Here is a 22133-nt window from a genome sequence, read left to right on the forward strand (position 1 = left end):
CGTCTGAACTTTCACCTGCCAAAATGCTTGCCTGTCAGTGGTCATTTTGACAGGTGCAGCTTCAAGACAGTATACGACGGACACTGCGTAAGCTAGAGACATCAAACTTAGAAGGCAGAGGAGCATCCAGGGGAGGTGTGCTGTGAGTTTGGTGTCTCTAACTTGTAAAAAGTAACTAGAAAGGTTCATGTACAAAGCAGAAACATCAAAAGTAGCAAGGGACCACCCCCCCCCCACCCCGCCGCCCTGGAAATTCCTCTACATGTCCTCCAAATGGTTGCTTTGAAGTTATGCAAACAGTTTGATTGAGTGGAGACTGTCTGTCTGGAGACCCCGGTTTTAGAATAAACCAAGGAACCTTCCTCAATTTTGGAAGACTATTACAATAATTATTAGGAAATACTCTTCTACATCTCCACTACCTACTAAGTAGTTCCCTTGATATGTCCATGAGTATATGAAAGAGCATCCTTTGATATGTCCAGAGTCCAAGTTACACTTTCTATATACCAGATACAGAGCAGAAATCTGCAAATGCCCAAGTGTCCATCAAAAAATTGTCTTTCTGTTTCAGTAAGGGCTGCTGATTCAAGCAGAGTATTTGCTTCCATTAATGAAGTTGGATTCTTCCTAGTTAGCTTTTAAGAAGATATTAACAAGGATACTATATTCTAGGTAGATCTCAATTGCTCAAACCCAGCTAGCAGTTAGGGTTGCCAAGTCCAATTCAAGAAATATCTGGGGACTTTGGGGGTGGAGCCAGGAGCAAGGGTGTGATAAGCAAAACTGAACTCCAACGGAGTTCTGGCCATCACATTTAAAGGGACAGCACACCTTTTGAAATGCCTTCCTTCCATAGAAAATAATGAAAGATAGGGGCACCTTCTTTTGGGGCTCGTAGAATTGGACCCCCTGGTCCAATCCTTTTGAAACTTGGGGGGTATTTTGGGGAGAGGCACTAGATGCTATACTGAAAATTTGGTGCCTCTACTTCCAAAAACAGCTCCCTCAGAGCCCCTGATACCCACAGATCAATTCCCCATCATTCCCTATGGGAATTGTTCATGGAGGTGCATAATAGCTGTGGGGGTGGGGCTTCCCCCGCCGGCCAGCTGGCTGGGGGAGGGGGGAAGCCTGTAAAACCAGGGGATCCCCCGCTGGGACCTGGGGATTGGGAAGCCTACTAGCAGTAAAGCACGAACAGGATTTATGTTGATTACTGGAGTTACTGCAGGAAACTATCTTTCCCCATTCGATCTATGACTGTTTCCACATGGGTTATTTGCCCAGCAGTTGATCTTGCTGGGAAGTGGCTTTTCCCCCTTGTTTCCCACAGTGGTCCATTTGTGCACTTCCCAAGGCTTTCCTGGCTTTAGTGCTATCTTTTCCAAACCTGCATTGCTATGAAGCGTTGGGAAAGATTGCAGCAAACCAGCTACCATATGGGTGGGAAACGGCCCATTGGACTTACCGTGAGGGGTCCTTCTCCTCAGAGGTTAGGAGGACATCTCTGTGGGTTATTCCTACTGTTCCCTCAGGGAGGCAGGAACACTTTTTTCACCTTCCTGTTGGCGCCTTCGGAATAACCCTGCCCTCAGTTGTGGGACTCCGAAAGCAGTATCGTCTTCCCTCTAACTAGAAGGACTATAAACACACTAACAACTCATACTAAAATGCAAACTGTAAACGTGAACTCCAATAATACTGAAAGAATCGCAGTACAAGGGAGATAGGCTGTAAAAAGAAACCTAAGCGATGAAATGAACCTGGGAGTGGCGAGATGTCCTCCTAACCTCTGAGGAGAAGGACCCCTCACGGTAAGTCCAATGGGCCGTTCTCCCTCAGAGGTTGTCGGACATCTCTGTGGGACCTACCAGAGCAGTCCCCTTTTAATCGGGTGGGTCTTCATTGCTGACCTCCCCCAGGACATGTTGCAATACCTTTCTTCCAAATGCTGCATCTGCTGATGCCATGGAATGTATCTTATAATGCCTTATGAATGTAGACGGAGAGGACCAAGTAGCAGCTCTACACACCTCTTCGAATGAAGCCCTATTCAGCAGAGCCGCGTTTGTGGAGGCACTCCTAAGTGAGTGTGCCGTGATTCCTCCAGGTACCTGTAACTCTGATGCCCTATAAGCTTCGCTAATGCAGGCCTTCAAAACTGTACTAATTGAAGAATTAGACATCTTGTCTCCAGCTCTAGGAGGAGAAATGTTAATGAACATATAGTCAGTCTTTCTAATTGACTCCGATCTTAGAATGAAAATCTTCAAGGCTCTGCGCACATCTAGAGTATGCCAGACTACCTCCTTTGGGTGTTTGGGATCTGGACAAAAGGTGAGTAAATAGATTTCTTGTGATCGGTGGAACCTAGAAGCAGCCTTGGGAATGAAAGAGGGGTCCGTGCGCAAAACCACCTTTTCTTTGTGAAACACGCAAAGACCCGCTTTCACTGAGAGGGCCCCCAGTTCCGAAACCCGACGAGCCGATGTAATGGCTACTAAAAAGAGAGTTTTCATTCGTACCCATTTTAAGCCCACTTCTCGAAGAGGTTCAAATGGTTTCTTAGTAAGCGCTAATAAAACGGTATGGAGCCGCCAAGATGGAAAACGACGGACCGTCGGAGGAGACTTCAAGTTTGCCCCCTGCAAAAACAACTGAATGTGAGGATGTTGAGATAGTCTGTATCCTCCCACGACCGGTAAAACCGTGGACAGGGCAGCTATCTGCCTTCTTAACGTAGCTGGTTTTAACTTGGCCTCTAGTCCCTCCTGTAGGAATGCTAGTATCTCCGCCACTGAGGGATTAAGCGAGGAAACCTTTTTTCTACGACACCACTGGACAAAGGCCTTCCAGGTAGTGTTGTACATGCGGACTGTGGAGGGTCTTCTTAACGCTAGCATAGTATCCGTCACCTCCGGTGAGTAACCTAGACTTCTGAATGTCTCCCGCTCAATCTCCACGCGGTCAGATGAAACCACTCCGGGTCGGGGTGCCACACCGGACCCTGATGGAGCATGTCGGGAGAAACTGGTAGCGACATCGGGAGGTCTATTGATAGCTCTGTCAACATTGAGAACCACGGATGCCGTGGCCAATAGGGAGCTACCATGATGATTTCCGCCTGAAGTACTCTCACCCTCCGCAGAACTCAAGAAATGAGAGGGACCGGAGGAAACGCATGCAAGAGACCTGGAGGCCAGGTGGCTGACAGGGCATCTGTCTGTTCGGCTTCTGGATGGAAGAACCTTGTGAAGTACCTTGGTAACTGGGAGTTTGTATCTGAAGCAAACAGATCCACCTCTGGTTGACCCCAACGCTGGCAGATGAGATCGAATATGTCTGAGCTGAGGGCCCACTCGCCCTCGCAGATTTCCTGTCTGCTTAACCAGTCTGCCTGTATGTTGTCCTGGCCTCTGATGTGTTCCGCCCTGAGAGAGGACAGATTCTTTTCTGCCCATGTCAGAATCCTTGATGCTTCCCGGTGCAATTGCGAGGATCTGAAACCCCCTGGTTGTTCAGATACGCCTTGGCTGTGATGTTGTCCGTTCTGACAAGGACATGCTTCTGGAACACTTGGGTCTTGAAGGCCACCAGAGCTAGGCGTATGGCTCTGATTTCCAGAAGATTGATGGGGAGTAGACTCTCGGTGTGTGACCACCTGCCTTGGACTGGTTTGTCCTGAAGAGAGGCCCCCCAGCCCCCCAGGCTGGCGTCCGTGAACAGCTCTAGGAAAGAAGGAGGATGGAACAATTTGCCCTGGCGAAGGTGAGACAGATCCATCCACCATAGCAGACTCCTCTTGACCTTTAAAGGAATTAACAGATTTAAGACCCTTCTCTCCATTATCTGAAGTTGAAATGGTTGTAGGAACAATTGAAGAGGTCTGGAGTGGAATCTGGCCCATTGAACCATGTCTATGATCGATATCAAAAGTCCCATTAGTTTGGCAAGCAACATCAGTGGTGCTGATTTGCTCTGGATGACCTTGGTAGCCAAATCCCTGATGGACCTGGCCTTGGACAGAGGCAGAAACAGTGAATTGCAGGTGGAGTCAATCATTGCACCTAGATGTTCCAGTCTCTGTGTCGGGTGAAGTGAACTCTTTTCTGTGTTCACCAGGAACCCGTGTGACTGAAGGCACTGAATTGCCAGGGATGTACCCTGAAGAGATTTCTCTTTGCTGCTGGATCTGACCAAGAGGTCGTCCAGATAGGGGTGAATGTGGATCCCCTGCTTTCTCAGCTGGGCTATCGGATGTATTAACATCTTGGAGAAAACTCTGGGCGCTGTTGACAGACCGAAAGGTTAGGCCCTGTATTGGTAGTGTTGATTGAGTACCACGAACCTTAGGAATCAACGATGGGAAGGGTGGATAGGTATGTGCAGATAACCTTCGGTCAGGTCTATGGAAGTGAGGTACTCCCCTGTCAAGAGAGAGTCCATAATGAATCTCAAAGTTTCCATCCTGAAGTGACGTACTTTGACGTAGCGATTTAGAAACTTGAGATCCAAGATGGCCCTCCAGTCTCCATTCTTCTTGGGTATGGTGAAAAGGATGGAATACACTCCCTTCCCCCTCTCCAACCCTGGGACCGGCTCGACTGCTCGAATGTCGATGAGATGTTGTATCGCTTTTGTGGTGATGAGAAGCTTGTGTGTCTGTTTGGGGGTAGGAGACCTGACAAATCTGTCTGGTGGAATGCGATGGAACTCTACTGAATACCCCTCTTGCACGATTTCTAAAGACCATTGGTCTGCCTGGGAGGCCTCCCAGGTCTCTGCAAAGTGGAGTAGTCGAGCTCCCACCGGTAAGTGACTGTAGTCATGCCTGCTTGGACTTGGCCTCTCTGTCAGGCTTGTCCATCTTGGAGAAGTTATTGCGATTGAATTTGGAGCCGAATGAACCTCTTTTGAAGGAGCTCTTTGGTGTTTCCCAATTAAACTTTTTGGATTCAGAGCGATATCTGGCCAAAGAATGTTGGGTCCGAAAGGACTGAGGGCCCCTCTTTTCATTCCTCCTAATGGATTTGGGCATGGCCTTCTTTTTATCCCTAGTCTCTACTAGGATCTTGTCCAAAACGTCCCCGAAGAGACGGTCCCCCTGAAAAGGATAAGCTGCCACCGTGGACTTAGAGAGGAAGTCAGCCTGCCAGGCCCTAAGCCACAGAAGGCGTCTAGTCACAGTGGTAGAGGCCATGATCTTGGAAGCAAATGTTAGAATATCTAACGTAGCATCAGCTGTAAATGACACTGCCTTAAGGATGCGTGAGGCACCTTCTAACATACGTCTGTTATCCTCTGGTAACATCTGGATTAACTTGCGTACCCAGACGATGGATGCCCTGGAAACCAGGGAGGCCGCAGAGGATGCCTTGACTATCATGGCCACAGATTCATACAACCTTTTCAAGGTCGCCTCAGCTTTTTTGTCCAGGGGATCTCTAAGAGAACCCTGGCCATCCTCTGAAACCAGTCCCAAGGACTGTAGAGCTGCTACTGGTCCGTCCACAGTTGGAGCTTGTAACAACTCGTTGGTATAAGCAGGCAGGGCATATAACTTCTTCACTAAGTGAGGAACCTGCTTAAGAGAAGCTGGTTTTTCCCATTCTGTTCTAACCTGTTTTTCAAAGTATTCTGGAAAAGGGAAGACTTGTTCAGACGTTTCCCCCCTGGGCAAGAACTCAGAATTTCCGCTGGTTCTAGACTTAAACTTCTTAGACTTAGCCACCTTAGCTTCCTAGTCTATGGGCCCCTCCTGAATTTCTAAAGCCGACAGCATTTTGGCCAGTAGAAACTGGTAATCTTCCTGACGGAAGAAACGACTAGCCTGCTCAGGAATGTTGACCTCCTCCTGTTCCTCCTCAGAGAAACATTCCCCCTCTTCCCTGTCTTCCTGGTCAGAGCCAGATGCCATAGACTCAGGCTCAAAGGATAGGGACTGGGAAGACTGCACTGGGGCCTTCCGCGCTGCCTTGGTGGGCCAGGAGAAGGAATGGGGAAGCTCTGAAGGGTTGGACCCTGAGGGAGAAGCCCCATACGGGCGCAAAAGGAGCCCATTTCTTCCTGCATGGCTCTTCTAATAAATAGCATAGCCTCTGGGTTCAGAGGGTTGCCCATTTGTACGTTACCCCCAACCTGGAAGCCGTCGATGTGCGTGTGCAGGTAGTTCCGATCCTCCGGAGTGCCTGCTATTGGGGGGTGGAAGGTGTGAGAGCGACGCTCCGCACTTCCAAAATGGCCGCCGCTGCTTTCTGCCGCCTCGAGGAGCGTAGCCGGGGCCTGCATTACACGCCGTTTCTTGGCGCTAGCAGCTGAGTCTTCTGCGGCCGCGTCGGGAAGGGCGCGAACAAGCCGCGAAGGCAAGTCGGCTCCTTCGGCGTGAGTCGGCGCTGCTAGAAGTGCAGCGCGCGACTCTCCCTCCTCGTCAGATAGAAAACCGTCCCTACTGCAGGCCATTCTGAACGACCCGGGTAAGTTTCCTCAGAAGTCTTGGCCAGTAAAAGGCAGAAGGAAAGGAGGGGCAAATAGATGTGGAAAAGAGAGAGAAGAAATTTAGAAAAAGAAACAGAGAAAAAAGGCTGAGCCTAGCCTTGTGCTTCTGCTCCCTGTAGAGGCAGGAACAAAACTGAGGGCGGGGTTATTCCGAAGGCGCCAACAGGAAGGTGAAAAAAGTGTTCCTGCCTCCCTGAGGGAACAGTAGGAATAACCCACAGAGATGTCCGACAACCTCTGAGGGAGAAGTTTGGGTTTTCCTGGACCTGCCCACATGGCAGGCCTTTTTCTTGCCCCTTTCACTGTAGCAGCTATTCTCGCCTCCAGCCCCCAGAGTAGTTTTGGTTTGTTTGCTTCTTTAACTGGCAACTGAATATTGTTATATTGCTATAATGATATAACAATATGTCTATCAAGTTCTCTCAATTACATTTTATAAAATGAAGTCTCTAGACCCTTCCATTGTGGGAGTATAACAGGGCCCACATATCTTCACATGAAAGGGGCTAAAGGAAGCTGGGTATTCAGATAACCTTGTAATTATAATGTTATAATGATATTCAGCTGCTGATTTAAAAAAATGGAAAAGGCTCTGGTGCTGTATGGGGCGGGGGCAAAGTTGGGGAATAGGGCTGGGAAACTACAGGGAAACGTGCCACATGGAAAACCCAGTGCTGCTTGCTTTTTCATCAGCCACAGCGGCTACAGCAAAACTACAGCAAACTACACAACAAAACTACACATGTGTAAAACAGCTACAAATATATTCAACAATACAGGTTCTATATTTATGCGCAACTAGTCTTCTTTGACCCTAGGATTTCTTTTTTCATTATTGCATTTTACTAGTCTAAAAAGGATTCAGCAAAATGTTGCAACTACTCAAATTTCCCTTCCAGCACTCTCAATAAGAACACTTTCCGGACAGGGGGAAAATAAAATTTTGGCAGGCTTCATCGTCACACTTTATGGTGTTTCTTTTAATCTAAAAACATTATTTACAATACTTAATGCACTTTCAACAGACAAAAGTTTACAACAAAAGTTTACAACAAACGTTTACAACAATTTTTAAATGCAACATTCTGTTCTAATGTACTGATTATTATTTTCCTACAAAACCTAGCAACCTTTAGCCCATATTATCTCAGTATGAATGTTATTGTCATGAAAATGAGTTAAGAGTCATTCAAATATTATTAGCAATAATACTGTTTCATTGTTTGCTCTAATCAATTTAACTTAAATGTTTCATTGTTTGCTCTAATCAATGGCTTCTACATGTAAGAAAAGTATTAGCTCTAAATCCCTCTTCCCCAGAGAGGTTAATTTGTCCCCTTCTGTTGCCATTTTCTACCAGGTGGCAGGTGATGACTTTTTGTTTTGCTCCACATTCCCTCAGTGATCCCTCCTTCCTGACCAATGTTTTAATTGTTGGTGTTTATTTCTTTGTACATGTGTTAACTGCTGTTTTTAATTTGTTTTAATGATGTATACTTGGGGAGGGTTGATTTTAATGGTCTTAAAATTTGATTTTATCATGTACGTTTTAAATTGTTAGCTGCCTTGGCAGCTCTTGTGAGAGCAGAAACGCGGGATCTAAATGTTGTAAATAAAAATAAATAGTAGACATATAAATAGCTCACCAGGTAACACAACCACAACACAAAAGCCATTTCAATTTGCAGCAGCACTGGAAAAGCAGTCCCCGAGATGCTCTCAGAGAAGCCCAGCCACAGTGGAACAAGCATGATAGTGATCAGAATAGTTGCCACACAAATGCTAACGCTTGGTGATGTAGTCTGTGTTATGTCTGTTGATGCCAACAAAACTTTTGTTAATGCAAATGATACATAAATTATTTAATTACAGGGCTGCCAGGTGAGTGGGGAATTACAGCCAATCAGCTTCAACTGTGCACCAGAAGTGGCATTATGACACCAGCCTAGCCCCGTCCCCCCCCCCCAGCCAGTAAGCCCCCGTCCACAGCTGGCTGTCAGGAAGAACCTGACAACCCAATTTATTTACGTTACTTAGAGAACTCACTACAAGCATTACCTGAAGACAACCATTGCAAGCTGGCAGGGTGGGCAGGCAAGCAGAAAAATCTGAAATATGAAAAAGAGATGTGGTCACTATGATGTTTTTGCACAGAGCCTCAGACAAGTAGCTAAACTTCTTAAAAATAGCTTCCAATGGATTTTCCAGAACAAAACTTAAAATTCCCTAAATATTTAGATATTTTTAACTAGCAATCGTTAGCTATTCAAAACATCTGACACCTTTCAAAGTAAATGTAGTACAATATTTGCATTGCACTCAAATTTGGCGACGTTTATTAACAGAACCAGAATATGTCCTACAATTTTGCTATAGTCATCCCATAAGGAAAATCTGGAAAAGATGAAATATGCAATTCACCTAGGGCTTTGTTCAGGTAGTCCTTTCTCCCCATGCTTTTTGCTCAAAGGCACAGAGGTGGGAATTATACAGAGGACAACATTCTGTACATCATGAAAATGTAACCTCTGCTTGTACAGGCGGAGGTCCCTTTTCTTCTCAAACACCCACGTGCGGTCCCCAAATGAACACTACAGTCCTTTCACAGGGACTGACAACTGAACACTGTATAACAACAGGTCTCCCTCTGCAACAACACACTCCAACCCCTTTGTAACTTCAGTTACCTGCAAAATGAAAATGCAGTCTATACCAGAGGTAGCCAAACCTGCTTAATGTAAGAGCCACATAGAATAGATATCACATGTTTAAGAGCTGGAAGACATGAATGTCAGATGTTTGAGAGCAGGCAGGAAGGCAGGTGGGGGAAAGGTGAAAAGACAGCAACTTTAACTTTCTATGCATTCTCCAAGCTGGCTGGCTTGGATAAGTTATTTAAAGAGACAAATGCCTTCTCCAAGCCGGCCACCAGGATGGTGGGAGTTTCAAAAACCCACACAGTATGTGTGAAAGAGCTACTTGTGGCTCCCGAGCCACAGTTTGGCCACCCCTGAATCTGAGGAAATGAGGTTTGATTCACAGAAGCATATGCTGGAATAAATTGTGTTCATCTTGATGGTTCCAATGGACTTCTGTTTTATTAAGTTTAGAGGCAAAACTTCCTTACATGGAAGAGTCTGGGTAGATACCTATTAATGTCTCAGATAAAATAGGTTTGTCCTAAATAAACCTTTTCTCACTCCCACTTCTAGCCACAGCATGGGACAAAATAAATAAACCTATCCCTGATGCTGGGAAGTTGTTGTCCTGCCAAGTGCCACCTACCATGTTGAGTAACAGCTACTTTCAACATAACATAATATCAATATGTGGAGCAAGTACGGTAATTTGTGTTAGGAAAATACAGAAGGGCTTGAAATATTGTGAAGCCCACAAACAAGAGATTCCTACTTTCCCCACACCAAATTTTACCTGCCCATCCTCAAACTGGACTCTATGAAGGAGAAGCAAAATGAAGCACTAGCCACTTCTCTGCTTCCAGAACAGGCCCATAGCCAGAGGTGGGGCACTGACCCCTATCAAATTTGCAGCATCCCTACGGTTCACCCTTAGTAGCTGGGCCCCCCACCGGACATGTGCGCCCACTCCGTAGCCTCTGCTCACCGCAGCCACTGTATGGGGTTCACCTTTCTCAGCTCTATTTCAAGTTCTCCGTCATGTAAGGAGAGGGCCAGCACCTGAGCATGTCCTGGCTGGTGGGCAGACAGCAAGGAAGTGGGGGCCTCCCTCTAGTCAATGGTGCACCCACCATCCTAGCTGGTGAGCCACTGCCCAGGCAGAGTGGGAGTCCAACTTCCCTCACTTGCCAGGCAGCTCCAGTTCTGGAGCTCCACAAGGGCACAGGGAGGCCTGAGACTCTGGGAAGAGAAGCTGGGCATGGAGCCCCAAGCCACTGCCACCAGCTTGGTCCAGACAGAGGCTCTTGAGACACGCAGGAGCGAAGGGGAGAGAAACGACAGAACTACAAACTACAAAAACAGAATGGTCAGGTGGGGGGGAGGCATAATTCTAAAATAAGCCCTAAAATAATGTCAGTGGAGCTTTATTTAGTTAAATTTAATTAGTGCCCCCCAGCACCCCTTCCCCCCTCAAAAAAAATCCTGACTACGGGGCTGTTCCAGAAGCATGCAGATTCAGTGAAAAGCAGTGTAGTGATCACAGCTATGACGTGACAGATCTGAATTCAAATCCCCATACTGTAACAAACAGTAAATGCTTTGTTATCCTTCACTTCTTTATCCAGAATATTCAGTTAATCACATCAGCCCGAGGACAAACCTTTCCTCCTTCCATCATACCCCTGCATTTTCTGGTGCACCCCACCCCCTCCCACACACACACACACACAGCCACCTCTTCAGCTGGCCAGCTTGATGACTCCCGCCACTGCTGGGCTTCTGACAACTCAGCCAGCACAGTTTGCTGAGATTATCCTCAGGTGCCCCCCTGAGCTTCTGAGAGCCAGCTCCACTGAAGGGCTCCTGGGCACCTGGCCCAATTGGATGCCTGCTGTGTAGAATGGCTTCAAGAGGCAGGGAAGGGTGCTACCAGGAATGGGGGCTGTGGCCATAGTGCTCCCGGCAGGCTCAAGCTTGGTTGCTGCAGTTTTCTCTTGGTAGTGAGCAGAGCAATAAGCTTGAGCGTTCAATACATTTGATCAATCAGCAACCCATACTCCCTTTGAACAATAGATAACAAAGCCTTTCGTATACATGAAATTGATTGCATGATTGTTCCCCTTCAAAAGAAATTCACAGGCAGAATGCAATGTGAAAGTACTAATCATTAATTCAGAATTTCTAGAAAATTAATCCTTTGGGAGCCTTAACAGAGATCTTGATTCTTAACTAACCTGTATTACGTTTGATGTTTATTATATTCTGGAGTCGCTAACTGGAAGTGACTTACGCTTACTCATTTCTCTTTTGTAATATGCCCCCTTCCTACTGGGTATTTAAACAGACCACGCTTGCCCAATCTCATCAAATCTCAGAAGGGTCAGTCTTGATTGGTACTTGGATGGCCGGAGACCATCAAGGAAGCCAGGTTGCGATGCAGAGAGGAAGGCAACAGCAAATCACCTGTGAATGTTTCTGGCTTTGAAAATCCTACAGGGTTCCTGTAAGATGGCTGTGACTTGATGGCACTTTCCACCACCACCAATGGGTGTACACTTCTATGCATCTAAGGATGTCAGCTCTGACCCACAAAAGTTCACGCTGAAATAAATTTTCTTAAAGTGATATTGGCCTCCTCTGTAATTATACTATTACCCTAGTTCCCTCTAACAGCTAAAGGATATGATCACTAAGGATGTTCAAAGCACAAAATTATGAAAACTCAATAGAAGTTCCATTACACTGGCACTCACTTCCCAGTGTCTACGGCAGAAGTTATTTATATTGCCTGCTTCCTGGTCCCTCTAAACGGAGACATTGAGATCTTATGTGTGGTGGTCCATGATATTTGTAAAACTCTCAAGCAATACCACTTTTCAAAGAAGCAACTTCCTTTCTGACAGCTTTCTTCACTGTCCAAATTTCACACCCTTACACAATAATAGAGAATACTATGGTATGAATTATTTTGATTTTGGTCACCAGTGACACATCTTTATACTTAAGAATCTTTACTAGCTCCTTTATGGCTGCCCTTCCCAGTCTCAACTGCCTTCTGATTTCAGTCTCCCTTTTGGTTGATGATGGAGCCAAGAAATACAAAATCTTGAACAATTACAATTTCATCATCGACCTTAAAGTTGTGTAATTCCCCAGCAGTCATTATTTTTGTCTTATTAATATTTAGCTGTAATCCTAGCTTTGGCACTTTCTGCTTTAACCTTCAGCAGTAGTTGTTTCAAGTCTATTTTTTGCTAGTAATGTGGTGCCATCTGCATGTCTCAAATTGTTAGTGATCCTTCCAACAATTTTCAGTCCACCCCCATCTAAATCTAATCCAGCTTTCTGTATGTTGTGTTCTGTGTATGGACTGAAGAGACAGCGAGATAAAAATACACCCTTGTGTGACACTTTGCCAACTGGAAGCCATTCTGTTTCTCCACATTCTGTTCTACCAGTAGCCTCTGGCCCAGAGTACAGGCTGCACATAAAAGCGATCAGATGTTGTGGCAGCACCCATTTCTTTTAAAACCAACCATAAATTTTCATGATCCACATAGTCAAAAGCTTTGCTGTAATCTATGAAACACAAGCTGATTTTTCTCTGAAATTCTCTGTATGCTCCAGAACCAATGTAAATTCAGAATATGCTCTCTAGTGCTTCTTCCTTTTTTTCAGACCAGCTTGAACATCTGACATTTCTCTTTCCATATGTGGTAACAGTATTTGTGGTAATCCACACTTGTTTTAAAAACTTTCTTCCCTGACTGGCAGAGGACAGGTGGGAAGGGGGAAACTGATTGCTCCCAAGTATCTTGCCCATCCTGTCAGGTGCTCTGACGGAAGGAATGGTCCATTTGGGCAGATTCCAGCTGGGGAATATTGCAGGAAGGAGCTCTCATATCATGAATGGTGGCCATTGCCGCATGGATGAGATACAGGGCAAACAGCCTGGACAAAGGGTCCAAGGCCACTGCTAAGTCAGCCTTTTTCCATTTGAGGCGGGCAAGGCAGCTGGCCCCCTTCCTAGAGCACCGGGACCTAGCAACAGTGATTCATGCAACGGTCACCTCGAGACTGGATTACTGTAATGCCCTCTACATGGGGCTGCCTCTGTGCCGAATCCGGAAGCTGCAGCTGGTGCAGAACGCGGCAGCTAGGCTGTTATTGGGGCTCCCAAAACGGGAGCACATACAGCCAGGGCTGCGCGGACTGCACTGGCTGCCTGTTATACACCGGATTCGTTACAAAGTGCTGGTCATTACCTTTAAAGCCCTATATGGCCGAGGAGCTGCCTACCTGAGGGACCGTCTTTCCCCATATGAACCCCAGAGAGCACTGAGGTCAGCAGGGAAAGACCTGTTGACTATCCCTGGGCTGAAGGAAGCAAAACTGCAGAGTACCCGCACTCGGTCCTTCTCTGTTGTGGCCCCACACCTGTGGAACCAGCTCCCAGAGGAAGTGCAGGCCCTGCGGGACTTTGACCGTTTCCGCAGGGCCTGCAAGACCTTCCTCTTTAGTGAAGCCTTCACCGACTAAACACTGAGAGACTGCTTAAATGATTTTGTAATCTGTCAGAATAGCACCAAGATGTTAATTTTATTGTTTTACTGTTTTTAGAATTTTAATTAATTGTTACCTACTGTTAAAGTACTGTATCGTTTGTTATATTGATTGATGTTGTTAGCCACCCTGAGCCTGCCTCGGCGGGGAGGGCGGGATATAAATAAAAGGTATTATTATTAAAAGGTATTATAAGGTAATGGGAAGCTCTTGGAACAGTAAAGAATGCACAAAATGCTAATCAAGAGTTTGAAGGAGAGATCACCTGCCTCCATGTATAGTCTAGGAGACAGAATCAGCAGAAAGATCTATAAGGTAGTGTCTGGACCTCAGGACAGGGCAAGACTCCCTCAACCACCATCCATCCATCCATCAGGTCCCAGGACCCCCTGGAAGTCGACCCCAATGCCTTCCCATTGGGAGTAGTCCCACCCTTCTGGAGATACTTACCTTTGCCCTGCCGCCAGAGCCTTCAACCCCACTGGAAAGGATGGAAAAATTGGGGGGCAGAGAATCCGCCACAGAAGGAAATGAGCAAACATCAGGCAAACCTGCGCTGCCCTAAGCTTGACCCAGACACAGGAGAGGGAGGGCCACCTGGGAGATGTGAACGGGAATACACCTGGGGGAGTGGGGAGGGGTGGTCAATAAACTGAACCGGCTTCTCTTGCTGCAATATTCCATCTTCAGTCAGGCCTATTGATGTTTGATGCCATCTTTACGAGCTATTGGCCTCAGCTTGAAATTGTAATTCAATTAATTCTGTCTTCCACTCTGAAATGTAATGATTTTAATTGTTTTACTGTTATTGATTTTAATAGTTTAATCTTGTTTTACTGTTATTGATTTTAATAGTTTAATCTTGTTTTACTGTTATTGATTTTAATAGTTTAATCTTGTTGTACTCCATCCTGAGCCCATTCATGGGACAGAACAGAATAAGAAACACCTAAATAAAATAAACAGGTAAGAACCCACACTGAGGAGCAGGGAGGACACGAGAGTCTACCTATGCTGCAGGAGAGAGAAACTGCAGAGAGAAAAAGAAGGGAGACACACAAGAAGAATAAGGGACATGGCTTTCCTCATCAAACAGAAATCAAAAAGTGACAGCTGCCCCTCCCCCACAATTTCCTCATTAAAAAAGAAATCAAAAAGTGACAACTGCCCCAGACCACACTTTCCTCATTAAACAGAATATATATACATACATTTATACATCCACAGTAAAAAGTATATTTTAGAATCCTTGTACATCCAATGCCAAGAGCATTTTTTCCTGTTCTTATGGTCTGTGATTTAAAATAGCTTTTCCATCAAATGTATGTATGGGGCTAATTGTGAGAGAAAAGTATTTGACCTAAAAAGGTCAAGGCTCTAGGTCAAGGGGTTTTATGGCTGTGAAGTGCAGAAAATGTATATCATACCTAGGGAGGGTATTCACCCTGTGAGAGACAGCAAGAATTTTAGCAAATTATTTAATGCTGACACAGTTTAGACCCCGGACAAAAGATAAACAGAGAAAATTAGGTTCTCACGCAATAAATTTCCAGAGCTTACAGAATGCTTCTTCATATAGGAGACATTATTCTTCCAATAACTTGGTTCTCTGCAACTTAGTTTAAAAGAAAAAAACACTTTAAATTGCTTCCAGAAACAAGTTAAATACAGAAATTAACTAAATACAAGAAATTGTATATGTATTTAAGTCTAAATTTCCCTTTATGTTCATCCTACAGCAAGTGAAATAGGCAGAAATAAGTTCTACATGCCCTGTTAAATGTGCATTCACCCCATGTTCCCCAAGTATTGTTGACAACACAAATATTTACAGCCAACTTTGGTGATTTTTGATATGGTTCCGCCAAGATCAGGATCTGAGCCTTTAATTGTATTCAAGTAGGCATTCATATGCTTTTGATGGAACTCTTAACACCAGCAGCTCTGGTCTCTGGTGAGGAAAGGGCAACAGGGACGCCACACATGTCACCTTTTTCCATCGTCAGCATCCTCCACCTGTTAGCACTCCAAGGAGCTGTCTGGGGGTTACTCGGGCAATGAACAGGGCCCAGGCAGTAGGAGGTTGCCTAGGATTCTAAAAGAAAAAAAGAAGAGTTTATCGTTGCTGCTTTTAGGGAGAAGAGCAGGTTGTGGGTCACGGTCAGCCTAGGAACTGATGATGAACCGAGGGAGCAGACAGAGGAGCGAATTCCACATTTTAATCACTCTCTGTGTAAAACAGTATTTCCTTTTGTCCGCCCTGAATATGCTATCAGCCTCGTTGTATTGAGTTCTAGTATTTTGAAAGGGAGAAAAAGTTCTGTTTGTCAACTCTCTCCACCCCGTGCATAATTTTATAAACCTCTATCTTGACTCCCCTCCCCCTCCCCTCACTTAGCCATCTCTTTTCTAAACTGAAAAGTCACTCATCAGCCTTTCCTCATAGGGAAGGTGCTCCAACCCCCTAATCAACTTTGTTGCCCTTCTCTGTACTTTTTTCTAGCTCTGCAATATCCTTTTGGAGATACGGTGACCAGAATTGTACACACTATTCCAAACAAGGCTGCGATATAGATCTATACAGGGCATTACAATATCGGCTGTTTTATTCTCAGTCCTGTTCCCAAGAATACCTACCACAAAGTTTGCCTTTTTCACCGCTGCAGCACACCTGGTTGACACTTTCACCGAACTATCCACAACACACTTGGGATTTTCCCCCCTCTCAGTCACAGCAAGTTCTATCCCTATTAGCTTATACTCGAAGTGCGGATTTTTTGTCCCACTGTGCCATCACCCTACACTTACCAGCACCTCACCCCATAGTTCCTAATCATTTATGAATAAATGAAATAGTCTTGCCCCCCCCCCATACCAATCCTATCGGACCCCGTAGCATACTTCCCTCCATTGTGAGAATTGTCCACAGATTCCCACTCTTTACTACCTGTCATTGAACCAGTTTTTTAATCAGAAAGAGAACCCATCCTCTTATCCCATGACTGCTAAGTTTACTCAGGAATCTCTGGCGAGTCTTTCTCAATGAACTCTAAAAGGTTGGTGAGGCAGGACTTCCCTTTGCAGAAGCCATGCGGGTGAAGATTAAAAAAACAAAGAAACATGGCACGATTGTGATCTGAGGGTGGAAAATGTTTTTGTTTCAAACAATTTTATTAGTAACACGTGGCAATAAATTTCAATTTCTTACATCATTAATAATTACTTTTTATCTATCCCATATATTACTTTCTACCCACTCCTCCCCTGTTACTTGACACCCGCCGATGTTATATACTTAAAGTACTAATGTTTAAAGGTACCCTTAACTAATAAGAACCAAAATTAATATCCTCCTCCCTCTTGTACTTGGTCATTATCAAAAATTGTCCAATGTCCTTTTATTTTCCACTCTTTTTCTACGTATCTTCTGAACTTTTTCCACTCCGTCTTAAATACTTCTAAATCATAGTCTCTTAAGGTTCACGTTAACTTGCCCATTTCACCCCAGTGTCATAACTTTTAAAATCCAATCCCATTTTTCTGGTATTTTTTCTTGCTTCCACAACCGCGCATACAACGTCCTAACTTTTTCCATTCCATCTTAATTACTTCTAAATCATAGTCTCTTAAGGTTCATGTTAACTTGCCCATTTCACCCCCAAGTGTCATAACTTTTACAATCCAACCCCATTTCTCTGGTATTTTTTCTTGCTTCCACAACTACGCATATATTGTCCTAGCGGCTGAAAGCAAGTACCAAATTATAGTTCTATCTTCTTTTGGAAATTTTTTTCCATTTGTAATCCCAACAGAAAAGTCTCTGCAACTTTCTTAAATTCGTATCCCAAGATCCTAGAAATTTCTTGTTGAATCATCCGCCAATGCTTTTTTGCTCTTTCACAAGTCCACCACATACGGTAGAAAGAACCTTCATGGTTTTTTTTTTTTTACATTTCCAACACAGGTCTGGCATCTTATTATTCATCTTTGCCAATGTCACCCAGTGAGTTGCATTTGAACCCGAGTCTCCTGGTTTCTTGTTTAACACTTAACCCTCTAGAGCCAGCGGAGTATTTTACATACTTTACTGTAGCCCCCCCCCTTTTTGTTTTTGTTTTTTGCTGAGACTGAAATGTAAGAACAATGTTCTCAACTAGGATAGGCATTAGAGGGGCACACTAGGATCCGGAACATAAGAGAAGCCATGTTGGATCAGGCCAACGGCCCATCAAGTCCAACACTCGGTGTCACACAGTGGCAAAAAAAAAAAAATTATATACACACATACACTGTGGCTAATAGCCACTGATGGTCCTGTGCTCCATATTTTTATCTAAACCCCTCTTGAAGGTGGCTATACAATCAAGTTCAAAACCTGACTCTGCCACGCAAGATTGCCGGTGACTTTGAGCCTATCACGCTCTCTTGCCTTAGCCTACCTCATAAGGTTGCTGTTGCGAAGATAAAATGGAAAAGGGGGAAAACCATTTGATAAGCTGCTTGGTATCGTGATTAGGGAGGGAAACAGGATGTAAAAACTAAGCGCTACACCACAATGGTTTCCATGAAAATGTGGGGGCTGGACAGTGGTAAGAGGTCGCAGAGACTACTGTTACACGGCTAACCTCTACCGGCTTCCAAGCTCTGACAAAATTGGGCTAATCAGTTATATTCAGGCTTCCCATGAAACATTTACACGCAGATAATTAGAGAAATAAGAGCCCCAGTGGTGCAGAGTGGTAAAGCCGCAGCACAGCGGTTCTAACCTCTGTTAACGACCTGAGTTTCACGGTTAAAACAATTTATTTGGTAACATATGGTAACAAATTATATTTCTTGCATCATTAATAACTTCTTTTATCTATCCCATATATTACTTTCTATCCATCCCTCCCCCATTACTTGACCACCACCGGTGTTATTTACTTAAAATACTAATGTTTAAAGGTACCCTTAACTAATAAAAATGAAAATTAACATTCTTCTTTTTTTCTAAGACTTCATCATTATCAAAAATTGTTCAATGTCCTTTTATTTTCCACTCCATCTTAAATACTTCTATATCATAGTCTCTTAAGGTTCTTGTTAATTCGTTCATTTCACACAATGTCATAACTTTTACAATCCAACCCCATTTCTCTGGTATTTTTTCTTGCTTCCACAACTACGCATATAATGTCCTAGCGGCTGAAAGCATGCACCAAATTATAGTTCTATCTTTTTTTTGGGGGGGGGGGATTTTTCCATTTGTAATCCCAACAGAAAAGTCTCTGCGACTTTCTTAAATTCACATCCCAAGATCCTAGAAATTTCTTGTTGAATCATCCGCCAATACTTTTTTTTTTGCTCTTTCACAAGTCCACCGCATACGGTAGAAAAAACCTTCATGTTTTTTACATTTCCAACATCTGTCCGGCATCTTATTATTCATCTTTGCCAATTTTCTTAGGAGTCATATATCATTTTAAAACAGTACTCTTTAATACTATGATATGTCGAAAGCTTCATAGAGTTCTTCCACAAATATCCCCAAGTTTCCATATATATTTCTTTATTTACATTAATTGCCCACTTAATCATTTGAGATGTCACTACTTCATCTTCCGTAGACCATTTTAAAAGTAACTTATAGATTTTCGAAATTAATTTTTCATTGTCTCCAAGCAGAACTTTTCCCATTTCTTTTTGCACTTTTCTTATTCCTTCAGTTTTAACATCGCTTTCCACCAAACTTTTTATTTGTTGCGTTTGAAACAATCATATTTATTATTCAACTCTTCAGCAGTTTTCAATTCTATTTTACAGCTTTGTATTTTTAGTAATTGGTTATACGACACCCTTTTCCCCTCTCCCATCTCCGCCGTTATCCTTATTACTTCTGCAGGCACTGAGGATGGAGAAATGTTACGACCGTTCCTTTGTCATAGATTGCTATTTGATCATGTTTTGCGCGCTTCGGTTTTAATACAAAGGCACGCAAATCGGGGCCCTCGGCGGTAGTTTCTAAAGCATCCGTGCAATTCGATGTTTTGATTACGCGTGTCTTAGACGGTCACTGTATATAATCGAATAAAATATAATACGCGATCGCGATGTATAACGTTAGACAACCTTGTTACTCTGACTTTTGACAACCCCGAGATAGGCCCCCTTCTGCGAATTCAGCTCAGCGGCCCGTCACCAATAGGGGAGTCGCCGTTGTTCAAACGCGCCAGCGGGTGCGGGGGGGTCGGCGCAGGATTCTCTTTAAATACGGGAAACCCGAGCGCCGTTCTGACGGCTCCGTACCACCATGGAGAAATTTTCTAACATGGAGGGACCCCTAGGCATCAAGCCTCACAAACATTCAAGAAAAGGCAACGGTGATGAGATAGAAGCGGAGAACACCGCCCCCGAGAAGACCCCTCTAGAATCTGTACCCGAAAACATGGAAGAGGAGAGTTTGGGGAACCAGGAAGCAGAAACAGATGCACAGGTAAGTTGTGAGAAAAGAGGAAAGCGGGGAGGATTGCAATGGCGGGTCATGTAGCGTTATGCCCTTTCTTTTTTTTTTTTTAAATTAGGCGGCGGAGGGATCAGAGACCAAAGTCGCTGATTTAGAGGATTTGATCATGTGTGGGATGCTAACCCTGGTGTTGCTCAAATCTTTAAGAAAGCGTGGTTCTAATCTCAAGAACTCAAAACAGGTGGAGAATAATGAATCCCCTTTGAGGGAGAGTTCCACAAAGAAGGCTTGGGAAAAGGCAGAGCTCACTGAGAATGGCGTCTCTATCAAGGAGTCAGAACGTGGAGGGAAGGCACAAGAAAATATGGAGATTGTGGAGGAAACGGTCTATTTGAAAGCGCTCTTTCCGAATGTAAGGCCTAAAAAAAAAAAACCACCGAGGTGTATGGAATTGGGGGTGGGGGGCACGCTTTCTTAAAGATTTGAGCAACACCAGGGTTAGCATCCCACACATGATCAAATCCTCTAAATCAGCGACTTTGGTCTCTGATCCCTCCGCCGCCTAATTTAAAAAAAAAAAAAGAAAGGGCATAACGCTACATGACCCGCCATTGCAATCCTCCCCGCTTTCCTCTTTTCTCACAACTTACCTGTGCATCTGTTTCTGCTTCCTGGTTCCCCAAACTCTCCTCTTCCATGTTTTCGGGTACAGATTCTAGAGGGGTCTTCTCGGGGGCGGTGTTCTCTGCTTCTATCTCATCACCGTTGCCTTTTCTTGAATGTTTGTGAGGCTTGATGCCTAGGGGTCCCTCCATGTTAGAAAATTTCTCCATGGTGGTACGGAGCCGTCAGAACGGCGCTCGGGTTTCCCGTATTTAAAGAGAATCCTGCGCCGACCCCCCCGCACCCGCTGGCGCGTTTGAACAACGGCGACTCCCCTATTGGTGACGGGCCGCTGAGCTGAATTCGCAGAAGGGGGCCTATCTCGGGGTTGTCAAAAGTCAGAGTAACAAGGTTGTCTAACGTTATACATCGCGATCGCGTATTATATTTTATTCGATTATATACAGTGACCGTCTAAGACACGCGTAATCAAAACATCGAATTGCACGGATGCTTTAGAAACTACCGCCGAGGGCCCCGATTTGCGTGCCTTTGTATTAAAACCGAAGCGCGCAAAACATGATCAAATAGCAATCTATGACAAAGGAACGGTCGTAACATTTCTCCATCCTCAGTGCCTGCAGAAGTAATAAGGATAACGGCGGAGATGGGAGAGGGGAAAAGGGTGTCGTATAACCAATTACTAAAAATACAAAGCTGTAAAATAGAATTGAAAACTGCTGAAGAGTTGAATAATAAATATGATTGTTTCAAACGCAACAAATAAAAAGTTTGGTGGAAAGCGATGTTAAAACTGAAGGAATAAGAAAAGTGCAAAAAGAAATGGGAAAAGTTCTGCTTGGAGACAATGAAAAATTAATTTCGAAAATCTATAAGTTACTTTTAAAATGGTCTACGGAAGATGAAGTAGTGACATCTCAAATGATTAAGTGGGCAATTAATGTAAATAAAGAAATATATATGGAAACTTGGGGATATTTGTGGAAGAACTCTATGAAGCTTTCGACATATCATAGTATTAAAGAGTACTGTTTTAAAATGATATATGACTCCTAAGAAAATTGGCAAAGATGAATAATAAGATGCCGGACAGATGTTGGAAATGTAAAAAACATGAAGGTTTTTTCTACCGTATGCGGTGGACTTGTGAAAGAGCAAAAAAAAAAGTATTGGCGGATGATTCAACAAGAAATTTCTAGGATCTTGGGATGTGAATTTAAGAAAGTCGCAGAGACTTTTCTGTTGGGATTACAAATGGAAAAATCCCCCCCCCCCAAAAAAAAGATAGAACTATAATTTGGTGCATGCTTTCAGCCGCTAGGACATTATATGCGTAGTTGTGGAAGCAAGAAAAAATACCAGAG

General features: G+C 44.3%; 1 protein-coding gene across 1 annotated transcript in view; it reads right to left on the bottom strand.

The window, feature by feature from the left end:
- The window catches only part of TMEM164 (transmembrane protein 164), a 77715-nt gene that overhangs the window by 40816 nt on the left and 14766 nt on the right, over nucleotides 1–22133 (bottom strand). The window contains exon 2 of the mRNA XM_060249987.1: nucleotides 8557–8606. Coding sequence (XP_060105970.1) covers nucleotides 8557–8606 — 50 coding nt within the window. The remainder of the gene's footprint in view (nucleotides 1–8556; nucleotides 8607–22133) is intronic.

This window comes from Heteronotia binoei, chromosome 11 (assembly GCF_032191835.1).
Source record: "Heteronotia binoei isolate CCM8104 ecotype False Entrance Well chromosome 11, APGP_CSIRO_Hbin_v1, whole genome shotgun sequence".
In the NCBI taxonomy this organism is placed as follows: domain Eukaryota; kingdom Metazoa; phylum Chordata; class Lepidosauria; order Squamata; family Gekkonidae; genus Heteronotia; species Heteronotia binoei.